The 18,569-nt window shown below is 43.6% G+C and overlaps 1 protein-coding gene across 1 annotated transcript in view; it reads right to left on the reverse strand.

The window, feature by feature from the left end:
* Positions 1 to 6,975: 6,975 nt before the first annotated feature.
* Positions 6,976 to 18,569, reverse strand: part of LRIF1 (ligand dependent nuclear receptor interacting factor 1) — an 18,299-nt gene continuing 6,705 nt past the window's right edge. Inside the window, exons 3-6 of the mRNA XM_014946291.1 lie at positions 18,554 to 18,564; positions 11,081 to 12,596; positions 9,297 to 9,578; positions 6,976 to 7,937 (exon numbers count right to left, since the gene is read on the reverse strand). Of these exons, the coding sequence (XP_014801777.1) occupies positions 7,470 to 7,937; positions 9,297 to 9,578; positions 11,081 to 12,596; positions 18,554 to 18,564 (2,277 nt within the window). The 3' untranslated portion in view covers positions 6,976 to 7,469. The remainder of the gene's footprint in view (positions 7,938 to 9,296; positions 9,579 to 11,080; positions 12,597 to 18,553; positions 18,565 to 18,569) is intronic.

Here is an 18,569-nt window from a genome sequence, read left to right on the forward strand (position 1 = left end):
GAAAAGTCCAGAAGGTTCCCACCCTTTCATCCCAGGGAATTGAGGGATCTCTCTGAAACTGAGATCTGGGGAAGAGGTTTCAAAAGAAATGATGAACCGTAATGAGTTTATGAATGAAGAGGATCATACTCTCATGTTCAAACAAGAACCTAAAGGACCAAAAGATGAAGAAGCTGAAATAAGTTCTCACTGAGAGCTGCTGCGGTGCTGGAGCAGAGGAGAGCAGCAGATACACCACCAACTGTTTGAAGCGTTCCCAGGGCTGTCTGTGGAGCCAGAAGAGCAGGATTTTCTTGTCCGTACCAATGAAACGGGTAGAAATTATTATAAAAATGGATTAATGGAATAGCAATGGTAGAGACTGTGCGGGAAAATGTGAGATTGCAGAACAATGTAGTAAATGTCAATGGTAGATCTTGTTGGAGGTGATTTTATTTTAAATTAAAACATCCTTTCATGCTCACAGCCACAGGCAGGTACCAAGTGTCCACGTGGCCTGGCCCATAGCTCCGTGCCAAGACACCAGTATCCACATGGCTCGTCCAGTGTTGCTTGCTGTGACGTGGAGGGTGACACCAGCTTCCAAATCCTCCTCACAGCTCCTGGGTGGTTCTGACTTCAGCAATGACCTATTGCCTTTCAAAGTATCTTTTCATACCTTCAGGAGCTGACAGATCTTTTTGTCTGTCCATCCTTCCCCACTGGTGTGAACCATCTGGAATTACTTTACCCTTTCCCTTCGTGTCTTGTGGTGTCTTGTGACTCCTACCCCACCTTCCCACCACCATCTCTGAAAGGCTTGAGTTTTCATTTTAAGCTGTTTTAAGGCTTTGTTTAAGCCCTTTTTTTCAGGCTGTGATCAGTGTCCTGAGCTGGAAGTCCTCAGAAGCTCTAAACAGATGTACTGGGATCTCAGTGAGGCGCTGATCTCAGTGCCATCGACCCCTGCCATTCCCACAGTCCTCCTGCTGCTTGTTTCTCCTGCTGGTCCCATGGCTGTTCATTCTCGCTCCAGAATGGTCTTCTCTTTTTCTACTACAACTCTCTACAACTGAAGAAAAATCTCTGCAGATTCAGTCAAGACAAGACCTGCCTCAAATCCAGTATCAGCCTGGATCTGGGATCTATGGTCAATCATCTACATTGAATCCCAGACTGGTGGGGGTCAGAAGGGACCTCTGGAGATCATCCAGTCCAACCCCCTGCCTGAGCAGGGTCACCCAGACCAGGCTGGACAGGAATGCGTCCAGGTGGGTTTGAATCTCTGCAGAGAAGGAGACTCCACCACCTCTCTGGGCAGCCTCTTCCAGGGCTCTGCCACCCTCACAGGAAAGAAGTTCCTCCTCACGTTGAGATGGAATTTCCCGTGTCCCAGTTTGCCCGTTGCCCCTTGTCCTGTCCCCGGGCACCACTGAGAAGAGTCTGGCCCCATCCTCTTGCCCTTCGGCCTTTAGCTCTTGCTCAGCAGTGATGAGATCCCCTCTGTCTGCTCTTCTCCAGCTGAACAGCCCCAGGTCCCTCAGCAGAGAGATGCTCTGGCCTCTGAGCATCTTCGTAGCCTCCGCTGGACTCTCTCCAGCAGTTCCCTGTCCTTCTGGAACTGGGGAGCCCAGAACTGGTCCCAGTGCTCCAGCTGTGGCCTCCCCAGGACTGAGCAGAGGGGCAGGATGACCTCCCTCCACCTGATGGCCATGTTCTTCTTGATGTGCCTCAGAAGACCATTTTCCAGCAGCTCAGCCCCTAACCTGTACTGGTGCAGGGAGTTATTCCTCCCAAGGTGGAGGACCATGCACTTGCCCTTGTTGAACTTCATGACGTTCCTTTCAACGCAACTCTCAAGCCTGTTCCGGTCTTTCTGGATGGCAGCACAGCCTTCTGGTGAGTCACTCACTCCTCCCAGCTTCATGTCATCAGCAAAGTTCCACGTGTCCAACAAAGATGTTAAACAGCACTGGTCCCAATACTGACCCTTGAGGATGCCACTTGTAATTGCTTGCCACTTGGACATTGAGCCATTGACCTCTACTCTTTGTGTGTGACCATCCAGCCAGTTACTTATCTACCAAGTGGTGGATAAGGCCGGCATCTGCCAGCTCCCTCAGCACTCATGGGTGCACCCCTCATTGGGGCCCATGGATTTGTGGGTGTTGAGTTTGCCTAAATGATCTCTAAAGCGATCCTCTTCAACCAAGGGAAAGTCTTCCTTTCTCCAGACTTTTTCTCCTACCTCCAGGGTCTGGGATTCCTGAGGACCGGACTTAGCCATAAAGACTGAAGCGAATAAGTCATTCGGTAACTGCCTTCTCTGTATCCTCCGTCTCCAGGGCACCCACCTCATCCAGCACGGAGCCCACTTTGTCTCTAGTCTTCCTTTGCTACTGATGTACTTGAAGAAGCCCTTCTTGTTGTCCTTGACATCCCCTGCCAGATTCAATTCCAAGTGAGCCTTAGTCTTCCTGGTTACATCCCTGCATACTCTGACAACATTCCTATACTCCTCCCAAGCGGCCAATCCCTTTTTCCACATTCTGTAAACTTCCTTCTTCCATGTGGGTTTTTCCAGAAGCTCCTTGCTCATCCATGTGGGTCTCCTGACCCCTTTTCTTGATTTCCTGCTCCTAGGGATGCACCGATCTGAGCTTGGAGGTGCTTGAATATTAACCAGCATTCTTGGACCCCTCTATCTTCTACTCCATGATACAATGACATTTTAATCAGGATAGTGGTTCTGGTCCATCCATCTGAAAAAGATTATGGTGGAACTACAAAGTTACAGAGAAGGGCAAGAAAAACAGTCAAAAGTTTGAGATAGTTTTGGTTCAGAGGATGTCACACAGAATTTTCAAGCCTAGGAAAAGAAAGACTGAGGAGTAAGATGAAAAAAGTCTACAAAAATAATTTTCTTGCTTGGACATGGTGACTTGAGGACGGGTTACACTCACCTCAAAAAGTTAGTAGGAAAATATAGCTAAAAAAAACCAAACAAGGAGTATTAAAGACACCGTGTCTTTTTTAGAGCTATTGTAGCTGGAAAATGAAAAATACTGGTGAAGTCTTGTGTAGGATCATGATCTTTGTACTCTTCTCTAGGCGTCCACTATCGGTCTCTGTTCTGATGTCCTTTCCCACGCTGGTCTCTGCTGGAGACATGATGATGGGCTGGATGGATCTTCTGACTAATCCACCACTGATGACTCCTGCTTTTACATCTTGCTTTTAGAGTGGTGCCATCTCCCTCCCCATTCACCTGAAGCTCTCTTGGGACTGCACCGTACCTGCCCCGTGCCTCCCACAGCCACAAGAGGAGATCAGATGGGGCTTTGCTGAATTCAGTCTCCTCCTGCCGACCATTTGTCAACTCAAATTCACTCAAGTATGAAGTAGGAAATTCAGGGTCACTTCCACACTGTCCAAAACAGTTCCAAAGCTGAATCTGCACATCCCTGATGACAGGTATCTGAAGATTAACTCATTTTCTAGTATTTCTGCAACCTCCAACCCCCAGCAGCTGACTGCTGGTTTGTCAGGAAGAGACTGGACCTGATGGACTCCGGGGTGCCCAGCTTCCAGGTGATCTCTCAGGTTAAACAGCGGGGAAAGGCCTCCATGAAGATCTGTGTCCTCGTACAGAAATGCTGGTGCTGCGGTGGGTTGTCCTCTAGCTGAAGAGTAACACCTCTGCACGTGGACAGTTCTGTCCAGACACTCCAAGTCACCAGGTCAGGGTGATGCTGGAAACTGGCCCAGCACTGTCCTTGCTTCCCAACTTGTTCTGACCAGCACCCATCACCACCTTTGCTCTTTGGACCCAGAGATTTCTAAAAGTAGATTTCCAAAGACTTTTCCTGAATCTTTGCTTGAAAATGATAGTTTTAATCCATACCCTTAATCCATGGGTTTCGTATTGCTACGTACTTAACACGGTGTGTAACTGCTCTTCTGTCACAAAGACATCCTTAACAGATCACAGGAGGTCAAGGACAAACAGCGCAGAAAAACAGGATCTGAGCTACAGATAATTAATGTGTGAGTGAGGAGCAGTTCCAACAACCCATGAGGTCCTTGGCTCTTGGAAGTCCCTTTGCTCCTGCTGTTGGCGCAGCTTTGCTACATCAGCACATTGAGTGGTGTCTCTTGGCTCTCGCTGATCCTTTCAACTTTGTGTTGATGTTCCAAGAGAGACAGAGATCTCCTTCTCTTCCACAGATGGCTTGGTTTTGTCTTTCTGAATTGCACCGAGTGTTTTCCACCACAAGCTCAGGAGGAAATCGCCCATTTGCTTTTTTCCACTACATCTTACTGGTCACATTTCTTCAAACCCTGAGTGTTTTCTATCACAAGCTCAGGAAGAAATCGCCCATTTGCTTTTTTCCACTACATCTTACTGGTCACATTTCTTCAAACCCTTGCAGTGAGGATACTCTTCTGGATTCTTCTCTTAATTTTCAATATCTTATCGTTGTCTCTAGAGAAAACTCAGGCTGACAGAGCACTTTGGTCAGGTAAAACAGGTTCTGGAAGAAAGAAGGTGGTGTGTTGTAGAACCTCAAACCTGGAATCCTCTCAGCAAAAGAAGAGGGTAAATGTACTCACCTTCATGTATTTCTTTAGAGATCGCTGGAAAATAAAGACTTTTGTCAGAAGACAGGATGGGTGAGTGGTGTCTGTTGGGAGAGTATCACAAGTGACTGCACCAGCAGATAAAAGACAAGGCCACTTCTACCTCCTTCCTGGTTGCCGTCCCATCATATTGGGTCTGTCTGGGATGGAGTTGATTTTCTTCACTGCAGCCCACACGGTGCTGTGGTTTGGGTTTGTGATGGAGACAACAGCACACCAGTGTCCTGGCTACTGCTGAACGGTGCTTGCTCTGCAACAAGGCTTCCTCTTTTTCCCACTCTGTATCCTTCCCAGACTGGGGATGGACAAGTTGGGAACGGACACAGCCAGGACAGTGGCCCTAGACTGATCTAAGGGATATTCCATACCGTATGACGTCATGCTCAGCAAATGAAAGCTTAATGAAAGGAGGAGGATGCAGGGACATTTATGGTTATGGCATTTGTCTTCCCAAGTAAACACTATGCACACTGGAAATGGCTAAACATCTGCCTGCTGATGGGACACAGTAATTAAATTTATTTTTTCGCTTGGCCTGTGTGCAGCTTTTGCTTAACCTGTTAAACTGTCTTCATCTCATCTCACAAGTCTGACCTGCCTTCCACTTTCTCCCCATCCTGCAGGAGAGGGCAGCCAGTGAACAGCAGGGCAGGTGCTTGGCAGCTGGGCAGGGTCAACCCATCACACCCGCAAATGTGCAGGGGATATTCCCACTTTTTCACACAAAACGATTGGCTCCTCACTACTGCTTGTATTTCACGAGCAGGCTTGGCCAAACTTCTGCTTCTTCCACACTTTTGGAAGAAGCACCAATGAGACTGCAAACGGGCATCTCCCTCAGTGGTATCACTGACCGCTCAAAAAATATCATCTCCCATAAATTATCCTCTTTGCTTTGCAATTTACCAATGAAGGACACACAACATCTGTGCACAGCTGCCCCATAAACAACTCAGCATCAGTCCAGCTACAGGATGTGGGTCACGGTTCCAACCAACACAGTCCATCCCTGGTTGCTCAGCTCTTTTCCACGTGCTCCTGGCTCTGGGACACTTGGGCTGCACGATAACGTAGGTCATGAGGCCAAATTCACTCCCATCCTTCTCTCTGCCGTGCTCTTTGTTAGGTCTGTTCCCCTATGCTAAACTATGAGATTTCTGCCCCAAAATGCTCTCTGTACAGAGTGATGGATGCCCATGATATCACCTTTACTTGCGTGTGCTATCACAGGAACTTGCCTCTTGCAGAGTAATCTCAATCATTGAAGATACACCTTCCTTCTTCACCCACCACGGCATATGTGGTGTATCACCACCTCCTACACCTCCTCTACCTCAGCTCTTCAGAGCAGGAACCATCTTTTTCTTCCCTTGTGAAAGGCAGTCCTGCCTCCCTAATCCACTTGAGTGTTTCACTCTGTCATGATGCATATTAATAAGGGACACAGGACTGATACAATCCACCAGGCTCTCCAAAGCAACACCCTTTGCCAAAACCCTACAGATACACCAGGCATCCACGTGGTAACAGAGAAGAATCTTGCAGATGAAAATTTGATTAAAATAAAGAAAATAAGAAGAGTATCAAATAGTGTCCCATGAACAGAAATCGGTGATGGAGTTTGATGGGGATCAGAGATGTTGAATATAACCATAAATGGACAAGAATAAAAAACAATGACAAATTCTGTTGGCAAAACAGTTATTCATGGCTCTAACAATAACGACTGAATAAGTGCAGAGGATTCTTAACAAGATTTGATGACACGAACAACAGAGGGTAGCGAAAGGCATCCATACAATACACAACAGAACACGCTGGGAAAATACACTACAAAGATCTATAAAAATTGCGATGGCAAAGACAGTCTGAGTCCCCATTCTCTCCTACAATTCAAAACCAAGGGAACATCAAATAAAGGGAGCAAGAGACATGTTTAAATAACAACCAAACAAATTAATGGAAAAGAGACTCCTCAAGAATTAGTAAAGATACCATCCCTGGATAAAGAAATATGTTTGGGTTTGGTTTTTTTTTTTTTTTTCTTCAACAAGTTTTTATTCAACATAAATTTGTTTTTAAAAAAAAAAAAAAAAAAAAATCACCTCCCCTCTCCAAAAATAATCCCACAACCCAACTTCAACATTCCACAGCTGGCAAAGGCCTTATAAAGGCGTACAACAATAACGGCAAAGAGACACGTATCTAGATAACTGTCAGCAGGGGCTTCCACTCCTTCTATCTTCACATCCATAGGGGGGGTTGTAGAAATATCTGTGTTACTACTGCCTAAACTCTAATTCCCAGCTGTAAGGGGGTTTGTAGAAATATCTGTTACTACTGCCTAAACTCTAATTCCCAGGTCACTTAAATAGCATTTATTAAACACTGACCATTGATCTTTTCGGACAATTGACAATTCTCAGGAATTCACAAAAGTTGTCATGCAGCTATAAAACATTAGGAAAACAAAAAAATATCTACAATTGGGGTTTGCAATTTACATTCGGTTCCTAAGAGATAGGCCATGGAATTCCAAAGTGGGAAAGTTTATTTGCTAGGACTAATACAGAAACCCCTCAATTCAAAATATAGGGAATACACTAATAAAAATGCCGATCTTCTGCGTTCTTTGATACATATCGTGTCCAGAAGCAGAATTTGATGGTCCGAGTCTTTTATTTCTGGTATTTAACAAGAAACCTATGCTGTTCTAAATACACACATACTGTAAATCTCACTAAGATCTTCTATCTACCAGAAAGATTCATGTTTGTTTAAACAAAGAATTTCATCTTGAAGTTCCTGAAAGGAAGATGAACGTGGTCCAGATCACCAGCTTCAGTATTTCAGTTTTGGTGCATTTTCCTACGCATGTCTTCAAGAGCTGCTTCTCGCTCTCTTAAGAGCTGTTTAAGTCGTTTTATTTTTTCATCCCGTATCGTTTCATCCAAGTCCGGGGCAGTCAAAGGGAAAGCATCATCTCTGAAAGAACCTTCAAGGACTGAAGTATCATCTTCACAAGACACTAAAACTGGAATACTTGAGTCTGTAACGTCACTGTATTCAGAGTCTGGGTCTTGCTCAGGGTCCCTCCCTGCAGATGACGTAACAAAGTCTGTGGAAGGACTTTGCTGTGCTAAGACTGGTGGAGGTGAAACACTTCTGCTGTGTACATTGGAACCTGGGCTGGTATCTTCTGAACTTGAACTCGGGGATGATCTGACTGAAGTTCTCCTTCTCTTTCCACTGTCTGACAATGGTGAAGATCTTATTTTTCTTTTCTTAGTCAAATCCTCTTCCAGATCTATAATTATCTGTACAGTCAAGACACATACAAAATACACTGCTGTTAAACTGAGCACCATTATTATAACATCACAGTTCACTAAGCACAAACTACAAGTTATTTGTTGTAAGCTTGTTAGAATTACTGTACGGAAGATGTCTCTTTTAGCAATTTGAGCAAATATACTTCTGTGATCATCATGCTTTAGCAGGGAAGTTGGACTAGATGATCTCTACGGTCCCTTCCAACTCTAAAAATTCAGTGAAATTCAGTGAAATTCTTCTAGCAAAGATTCCCAGTTAACAATTCCACACCATTAAATTCCTTCCTTAATCAAAACTGCACTTCTGCCTTCCCTGAGCAGACCTCTTGCTGCTCTAGCTCTTTCACTGGAGTGTAAGACAAAATCTTTCTATCAAACTTGATGGGAAAATTCAAAAAGGAAGAATTTTTCATGCTTTCATTTCCAAAACGCTCAAACACGAGCAATGATACCCATTATAAGACTGCACTTCTCCCAGCTGCTTTGTTATTTAAATATTGAGGTACTTTATGAAGAGCAGGCAGTAGAACTGCTCAAAGCAGGGATCTTAATTTATACAACCTGGGAAAACCTTTGGCTGAGTAAAATCCGACAAAAGAAGCTTTAGAACATTATGGCTCAACAGAACTACTCTGGATGGACAAAATCATTTTAATGCCTTAAGATGGAAGTCCTTACATTGAGGGAACCTTTCCAGAAGCCCCCAGGTAAGTTCCTAACCAATGACAGAGGACTAAATTTATAAAGACGTTTGTAACTCTTAAGATTAGACAGGTACACAGGTATTTATTTTACAAAATCCACACCTGACTAAGTGCATACCTATCTTTGGAAGCCAGTCACACCTTGTCACAGGAGGGACTGAAGTGCCTTGAAATAATAGCACTTGACTGATTTCAAACTCAAGGGTAAAGCCTTGCAAGAAATTCTTCTTCTGTTATTCTGCTTATACCCATTCACTACTGGATAAACATAATTGTTTGCAGAAGGCTAAATATAACTCAGGATACAAAGGTGTGGTTTCTGTTTCAATAAAGACTATCCCTTTGACTGTTTGGCCACCACTAGAGGGTCTGGCCTTTTTCTAAGCATTTGTTCTTCAAATTTCCTCCAGTGGAACCCCAAAAAAGCATAAAAATTCTTAGATAGTATTCAAGTCGTACTGAAATCCCACAACTCTGTTGTACACAAAGAAGTTCTAGGAACAATTCTCCCAGGAACCACAACAATTACTGACTCGCCCTGACGAATCCAGAGGTGGGAGGGTCCCAATAACCACGCAGCTCTGTACTGACCACACACGTGCTGCAGTACACGTTTTAACATCGAAAAATGTCAAGATACCTTTTCCTCTTCAACACATTCCTCATGTTGACTTATTATTTCCACATCTAACGACGATGAACTGCAAGAATCATTTGTCGTTTCCAAACTGTTACTGGAACAAACCCTTTCTTCTGGTTTCTTATAGGAGGTCCTTAATGGTGGTATTCTCTTAAGGTACACTCTCTCCTCCTTAGAGAGGCCAAATTTTTTCCTTAATTCCAAGTATTGTTTCCAATGTGGCTTCTCTTGCTGTTTGATTTGAATAACCTTTTCTGGTGAATCCATCTTTTCAAGCTGGATCTGCAATATAGAAATGGTGAGAGAGCCATCAATCACACTCTCTCACTCTCTTTCTCTCTCCATAAATATAAACTAAAAATTCACTACCAGAAAGACAGCTGAACGTTTGTTTTGTCAGCCATTTGCAAGACTCACACTTAAGAGAGGTAAGCCAACTTTGAGAGGTCTAACACTGTTGACAATTATTTAAAACCCCAGGTACCTTGTGGAACATCCAGAAGGTGCACAGACCAACTACTAAACCACAGAAGTGAAAGAAACAACACGGGAATCACCTGCTCTAAAGCTTCAAAGTAACGAAGGAAGATGGCGGAAGATCAGACAATGTCTTTACAGCGTCACTTTCAAACTGTTGACTGCATTTGGTATTTGCATTGCAATCGATAACAGTAATTGGCATCTTTCATCCCTACCCTCATTGTACCCTGAGCTGCTTCTGACCTTCACGTTCAATCTCACAGCAGCCTCTGGCAACCCATGGCCTTGCAAATTTACGGACTAAAAGCAGTAAACGTTTGACATGCTTTTTAAATTACAATTCTAACACATCGCATCACACAGCACTGAAGGGAAAAAAAAAAAGTCTATTTCAACAATTTTTCAGGTGAGGAAAAATCAAAAACAAGGGCCTACAGCCTGTTGCAATGATCAAATGTCTAAAATTTGCACAGATCCGCTGAGCTGGCATTTCTTTTCTGCCAACACAAGCAAGTATAATCTAGCCTCAGGAGGCAAATTCATTCTGGCGTCTTGAGCAATTGAAAACTTGACCTACAACCCTTCATGGGTAGAATTTGTGGGATTTGAAGCCAAGAACTTTTTATATATTTTCGACATTATGATTGTAAAAGAATATGCTCGTCCAGCATGAAGGGGAAATGCCGTTACAGATCTCAAGATTTTCTTCTGCCTGACACGAAACCATGAGTCAAAGGAGGTGGGTCCTTTCCCATCGTGGCATGAAAGGTTGGAAACACAACTCCTGCCTTTGGCCGTCTGCGCTAGTGGAGACTGGAGCTGACTTAGTGCAACACCAGGGTTTGTCTCTGGATGAAGAACCCTGCTCTTCCACCTCATTTTCCTCTTGGGTAGCTACAAACTTCTCTGCCTCACACCACACCTACTCCACAGTCAATGGCTGTGCCATCAGAACGCGGCATCACCAACACTAGGGAGCAGATACAGCTCCCCAGGGCTCAAACAATGCACAACCTTCCTGAAGTTTCAGTTGTTGCCCACAATTTATCTTGCAAGAAAATAGAACAGTCATCTTTTCCTTGCCCCTTTCTTTATGCATTTTCTCACTTGCATAGTGCAATCTTATTAAAAAAAAAGAAATTATTTATTGAATAGAACCACACTTTAGACCAGCGTTTCCAGAGACAGGAAATCTGGTTATAAAAATCTGTGAACTTATTAGTAGCCCTTTTATTCGAATAGAACCAGGACCATATAACAATTTAGCAGAGACTGAGATGGGCACGTTTATTGGAGACAATTACCTTTTGCCAGTCGTCACTGAAAGAACACTCCTGCTTAGACTGAGGTGAAACAGCACTTGCTGCTTTGGGGGAAGGACTCTTTTCTTTGCCATTTTGACACACGTTTTCCTGCGCTCCTAGAGCTGCAACAGGGGTCGCTCCACTTGAAATGCTCTCGGTGACGGGCAAACTCTTTCTCTGGTTTACAGCGGAATTCTCCTGATTTGCATTTGGTGCCACCAGAGCTGCAGGTGCAGATTTTAAGTCGTTTCTTAAGCCAGTTGGTGAAGAATTTTTCGGGTTTTTACATGGTTTTGGATCTTTCTGAGACAGCACCATTCCTTTGCTTTTTGACAACACCAGATTCACTACTTCATTGGTTATTTTATTGACTGCAGTAGAATCAATCAACTTGCATGTGTCCTTTTTAAGTGAAGCATCAGAAGAGGAAGGTGCTTGTTTGTCAGCTTGGGTTGTGAGAACATCAGAGCCTCTTTTGGTCAACAAATAGACTTTTCCATTGTACATGACCAGAGCATTATCTTTAAGTGGTGTGATTTTTGTTTGGCTTCCACTGGGACCACTAGAACAGAGTGGTAAAATATTTGTGGAGTTACTTTCTAGACTCTTCATGTCTGACAAAGTTTTCAAGATCTTAGAAGCCGCATTATTCGATGACTTTACAGGAATAAGGCACGGCGCTGACAACTGTGGACTTTCTTGCACAATCCACTTCATTGGACTCCGCTGGCACTGCTGACCATCAGAAGGTGCTGTCTCAGGAGAAGAACTATTTCCCTTTTGCACAGGCGACATTATTAATGATTTTGAAACTTCTGCGGCAGGTTTGGGGCAAATGGCTTGCAAACACTTGGGAAGTACCGTTTTCACCGTCTTCACTGGCGACACATAAATAACAGTGGGCATTTTTGTACTTTCAGCTCCTGCAGACGCATTTGTTGCCGCAGTCGCCAGTATTCTTTGCTGTATTGCAGGCGGTAAAAAAGAAGCTGGGACAGTTTTCACTTCTGCATCAGCTGGTATCTGGAGGTGGTGGTCAGAGGGCAGGATCGGAGACTTCACAGCCACCTGAAGACTCTTTGTGTTCAGCAACATGTAGGGAGGATTACTCTGGTTGGATGAGCTCGTTACAGCAACGTTCTGCAAAGACCATCTATCAACTGACACGCAACTGCTCTGGCCGTTAGCAGCTGATTTGGGAATTAAGCTTTCTTTTTCAGAACCAGCCCTAACGCCTTCCTGTTTGTCTAATGTCCTCGTGAGAATAATCTTCCCAGGATTAGGAGACTGAAAAACGGGTATCTTAACAGAAGAAGGTGTAGTAGTATTGGCAAGCTGTGTCTTAAAAGTAAGATGGACTGGACTAGGAATATTCGCTTTAGAATTATTTGGCATGGCTGAAGAGGGAACTATTGGCACAAAGCTTCCAGAAGATTTAAAAATTGGAAGTAATTTCAGAAGGTTTTTTCCATCTGGTCCCGTCGTCTGAACTACGCGGTACACACAGCCTGCAACGCTTAACAAAACAAAGAAAAGAGAAAAGAACAAGAAAAACGAAAGACAGCATAAGTGAACACAGCATAGATATTTTAATTAACGTGCATCAAGTGACTTGCATACCCAGCACTGCTACACCTCAGACTAACTACTGAGAAATGCCAGATCTCATCCTCAGGAACCTCACTGGCAAAAATCGTACTGATCTACTTCATGCGCATCTTGGGTTACATTTCAGAAAACCACAGACTATCTGAAAATAACGTCCAATTTTTACATCTCAGGGTAGCAAGAAATGGCATCCTTTTCAGATCAAAATAAGTTCAAAGACCCAAGAAAACCCCTGACATTATCCTCCTCTACTTACAGGGCCTTCTTTGAAAAAGAAAAATGTTACCTCCAGGTTTCACAGAAAAGCCACGTTTTTTGCTTTCCCATCTCCCTGTTACTATTAATACCCCTCCTTAGCACTCTAAAGTATGAATTTCAGGAAAGCTTCAGCAAAAAGCAGGCAGACGAGTTGCACGGCAAGATGGAAACAGAAATTATTTCAGGAACATACATACAGAAAAGAAATTAAGATGCAGAACAGAGGATAAATGTACTTGGTGGAACAGGCCGTAGGGTGGTCACCTCTCGTGCCTACATCTCACCTGCCCAATCATTCCTTAGGCATAGACTAAAAGCTGGACATCTTTAAAGAGATGGAAAAGAAGATCAACCTCAAATCCCATCAAAGTACATAAATTTATGAGAACAGGAGTCTGAGTCTAGAAAGGAAAAGGCTTCAAAACCGAGGAGGAATACATGGAAGCGCCACCAGTGGAATCTGAAGAGTAAGTACAGATTTTTTGCAGATGAAGACAGGAACTCAAAGCAGCAAACAGAGAGAACCCTGTCAAACCAGAAGTTAGTTGTGACTGCATCAAATGCCAATATTTTTCAAGTCCATTGCAAGACAGAGAATCTTTCCCACTTCAAGTGAGTTTGCCCAAATGCAGGCATCTTCCCCAAAGAACTCTTGGACTCTCAGAAGAACAATCTAATGCCCAAAGCACTGCAGAAGCACCATGGCACTTTGAGACACGTATGATCAAACCAGAGTTTCCCTCACTAGTAAAGATGAGGCCAAATGAACTGGAAGTAGGTCTCAGGGTCTTGACATCAGATCCAGAATGATTAAAAGGCAAGGCTGCCAACTCCACTTTCAGTCACCAAGAGCATTCTAGCTCTGTCCCATTGGCTTTCTACACCAATAAACGCACTGAGAACACAGACATGAGAGTATTTCCCAGTCCAGATGACATCAGTATTGTGTCCTGTTTACCGTCAAGCAGTTTTGAAACACTGGCATTTTTTTCTGGCTTAAGTGTGTTACAGTTTGGGCTTCCAACTCAGCTTGGAACAGGGTGACTAGGAGATATCGTTCATGGGTTCCACCGTTGTATCTGCTCAAGGAGTCAGTCAAGACATTGCCTTTTCCCATCAAGTGAGAGGCCACAAGGATGCTCTTCACTCCCAGAGTTGGACAATTCCTGCTACAGCCTGAGGGGTCACCTTCCCCTTGGTGGTCAACATAAATGACCCTGTCATCTGTCTAAAACATAAAGGCTTTAGACAGGCAGAGCTTTCCTCACTGAAACCTTACAATTAACTCCCACATCCAATATTTTGGTAGAAGGCCTCATTTCTAGGCACATTGTGTGAAAAAGCAGATGTTCATGTGATTTATCAGTGCAGTGGGCAGGAATTTCTGCGGCACTTTTGTTTTCAAAACAACATACTGAAAATTAAAATATGAGCAATATACCACATGGTTCCTAATGGAAGCCACCATCAGAGTTTTTAGTAGAAAAATGGAGCTGGATATTTTGGAATCAGAAATGACAGTTGAGAAGGACTAGTACAAAAGGTTGATGACCTTACAGAAATACTTTTGCTTAAACAAAGAGCAACTAGAAAAAATTTTATATTTGAACTTAAAGCATAAGAGACTCACTTTTGGAGCCACTTTAAACTTCCCAGCGCTACTGATAATGCAGAATGAGGAAGACCAGCCCTGAGCTCCCGGACAACATCTATATCTCTTTTGTGCTTCTTTAATAATCCCATGATCTACACACTCAACTTTTCTTCTCTTTTATAGCTAAAAATTAATATTCCGAAGGCAAATTCAGAAGGAAATTTTCAGGAGGTTCCACAGACATGGAACTGCTGAACCACTACAGCTTTTACAGAGCAAACGGGCTCTTACCTCCCCTCAAACTATCACTGCAAATAGGCACCAAAGGGCAGAAGAAACCTCCAAAGAGGCAACGCTCCTCCACCCGTCAAAGCAAGGAGATACAGCTAACTGTTGGGCAAGAGGAGGCGGAGCAGATCAGAGAGACAGGAAGCAAGAGAAACCGAGACAGGAAGAGAGAGATGAGAGGGAGGATGCATTTGCATGAATATTTTCTTCAGCAGCAACAAATATTTCCTTGAGCAGCACGAAATGGCAGTTTCTGGGGCTCACCTCATCTCTTCTCTTTTCTACCTTGAGTCACTCTTCACCGCCCTTTTGATGGGCTTAAAAAAAATGATGGGTTTTGAAACTGTAGGATCAACAGATTTACAAACAGGACCTTTTAAGTAGGCTGAGGAAGAAACCTCCTTAAAAAAAAGCCAGTTTGTCTGAACTGCTTTTAAAAACAATGCAACTTTTATCTTCATGCTCTATGTTAAAAGAGCAAGAAACATCAGCATTGTTGCAAGATGCTCTATGTTAAAAGAGCAAGAAACATCAAAACGATAGTTTTGTGGAAAATAACATTATTTTACTTGAAGGAAGTAGCAGGTACTTACAGGATTGCAGAATTATAAAAAAGGTAAAAGATAGACAAGAAAGGAGGAAAGGAAATGTTCAGATGAGATACTGGGAAGTTGCATTCATACATATTTACTCAAACATCCATGAAAGGGGAAGGAAAGATGTCAGTGTCAAAGCTTTTAGACGCTTCTCCTATTTCAGATAGAAGTTGAAAATGCTTCAACCGTGTATATCTCACATCACTAAAGACTTCTCCAGGTGATAAAAAGAAATAACCAGGACTGATATTTCATGTCACCAAAATAAAATAAAGCATTTCCAGATATTTCATACAGTATTGAGTGATGAAGAGAAGAGCTAGAAGCTATTTTAATTCACTCTGCAGGCAATTGTTTCTGTTAAGAATATATTTTAAGAATTCCTTAAGCAGAGGGAAAAAACTGTTTCCATCAGTATCCCCCTTTAAGAAGGTCAGATTAATTTAGATTAAATAATAACAGGAATTCTGTAATTCATGCCAAGTTGTACTTGAGGATTTTTCCCATAATTACTGAAGTAGAGATTTTTTTCTCTTCTTCCTCCTCCTTCACTTCCCCACCTCACAAATATAAACCGCCTCAAATCTCATATATTAACACTTAGAAATAATTCTATTATTATGACACGTCAGCATGGCCCAAGGGCTGAATATAAGGCAGATCCCTGAACAGAACCCGAGGACAATAAGCTCATGGAGGAAAAAAAGTAATGGTGGACTGATAGAAATCTTGTCTAATGTCACCACAGGAACTACCAAATTCAGGTATTTGGCTTTCTTTAAAAAATAATAAAATTCTGTGATATTCACAGAGGGAACTATCAATTAGATGACATTTTTCTTGACCAATACAGGTCATTATTTCTTTAGGTAAGTAGTTTGCATGGCAACATTGAAAGCTTCCCAATCAACAGTGGAAATTGAATTAATCAAGTTATAAAAGCAGAGATAACAGAAAGAAACAGAAATATTTATTTATTCATTTTAAGCTGAAAAAAATAAATATAAGAATAGCCTAGATTTCCCTCGGTTGAAACAGAATTCCTGTTTTCTTCACTTATATGATCAGGCACACCAATTTTGTTCTCTAAAATTCTCATCCCATATCATTTATCACTCTTACCAAACAGGAGGCTCAAATAACAAAGCACTGAGTATTTAAAAATTCATCTTCTATCCATAATTTTTGCATTAACAAAAATATCCACAGAATAATTTCAGTAAATAAAATCATTCGCCAAACCCATTGCAACCACCAGGGTGTCCCAACACATTATTGCAACAGAAATCATGCCATCTAAAAAATGTATCAGTGGAAACAAAAAAAAGACAGAAAGACTTGCTCAAACTCCAATTATACTTCAAAGCTGTCAGAAGAAATATTCTCTTTCAACAGAAGCAACTACATTTTAGTCTGCCTTTACTCCCAGCTACTACTTTAGAGACAACTTTCATCTTCTATGAATATAAATAAATCAAAGAGGAACTACAATCCACTACAAATTTCAGAGAACCATCTCCATTTATTTCAACGGGTTAAGCTGAATCCAGGAAACAGCAAAATAACATTTATTATAAATTGGAAGCGTGCACCCAGGCACAAAGCAAAATCAACTGACTGCAGTCTATCTTTATTTTATATAGCCATATCCCATCCATTAGCTGAACACTGCAACACAATATTCGTTGTTATTATTACCTGAAGGAAATCTGGAAATTTATGTAGAGTTTGCATATGGAGCTAGGAATCCTGCCCAGAATGTAGGTCCAGGCCATTCCTAATGGCTTGGGGGTTTTATCATAATCCCAAAAGCCTTCAAAATGGCAAAATAAACATTTTTGGCTTGACAATAATTTTGTATGAAAACACTTTCAGCCGCTGTGGAATATTCCTTGGAGTATGGATAATTATTCTAGGATATCCTAACTGCTGAGAAACGGTCCCCGCACTTTATTAAAAACTCTGGCGATTAAAAACTCAGCTCTGGCGATCGATGACCAAATCCTCCCTCAGCCACAGAAAACCATTAGCACAATTACAGGGAACGCCAACAGCACCGAAGCTACAGCCCACGGCCATCGGCGAACTCCCGAGAGTCGGGCAAAACGTATCAGGAGCCAAACCACAACTCCAGCGGTCGGTCCCCGCTGGGCTCCGGCCGCTTTAATGCAGGAATGTGAACGGGGAGTCTTGGGCAACCCGGAAAACTTCCCTGGCACGATAAGAGCTGGCATCACCCGCCTCACACTGCGCCTACGGCTCCATTGGAATGAACGGGTTGGTGTAATGTTCTCCCATGTTCTCCCAATGTAAAAGGCTGAATCCCTGTGTCTAAGAGTCATAGAAGGGGTTGGAAGGAGGACCTTTAAGATCATTGAGTATAACCAACCTCAAAATGCTCTTCCTGTTCCTGTTAGGGCTACAAAGATGATGAGGGGCCTGGAGCATCTCCCTTATGAGGAGAGGCTGAGGGACTTGGGGCTTTTTGGTCTGGAGAAGAGAAGGCAAGGCTGAGGGGGGATCTGATCAACACCTATAAATACTGAAAGGGTGGGTGTCAGGAGGATGGGGCTGGTCTTTTCTCAGTGGTGCCCAGGGACAGGACAAGAGGAAATGGGCACAAACTTGAATATAAGAAGTTTCACCTCAACATGAGGAGGAACTTCTTGACTTTAAGGGTGGCAGAGCCCTGGCAGAGGCTGCCCAGGGAGGTGGTGGAGTCTCCTTCTCTGGAGACATTCAAACCCTCCTGGACACGTTCCTGTGGGACCTGCTGTGGGTGTCCCTGCTCTGGGAGTAGGTTGGAGGAGATGATCTCCAGAGGTCCCTTCCAACCCCACATCACTCTGTGACTCCCCGTTCCCTGCTGCCCCCACAGCCCAACCGTCCCCGTGAGGCAGCCCAAAACCCTCCCCCGAGGGCTGAAGCCCCGAGCGGCGTCGAGCCAAGCGAGCTCACGGTGTGGCGGGGCGGAGGCGCGAAGGGAAGGAGGCGGAGGAACCGCGGCACGCCCTCCGCCCGCTCCCCCCTCCCCCCCAAAAAACCGGCGACACCCCCCGCCCCGGGGAGGGGGCGACACCGGCGGCCGCCCCGCACCCCCCGCCGGGAGGGCGGCAGGACCGTCCGTACCTGGCGGGGCTCTCCC

This window comes from Calidris pugnax, unplaced genomic scaffold (assembly GCF_001431845.1).
Source record: "Calidris pugnax isolate Ruff unplaced genomic scaffold, ASM143184v1 scaffold116, whole genome shotgun sequence".
NCBI classification, from domain to species: Eukaryota; Metazoa; Chordata; class Aves; order Charadriiformes; family Scolopacidae; genus Calidris; species Calidris pugnax.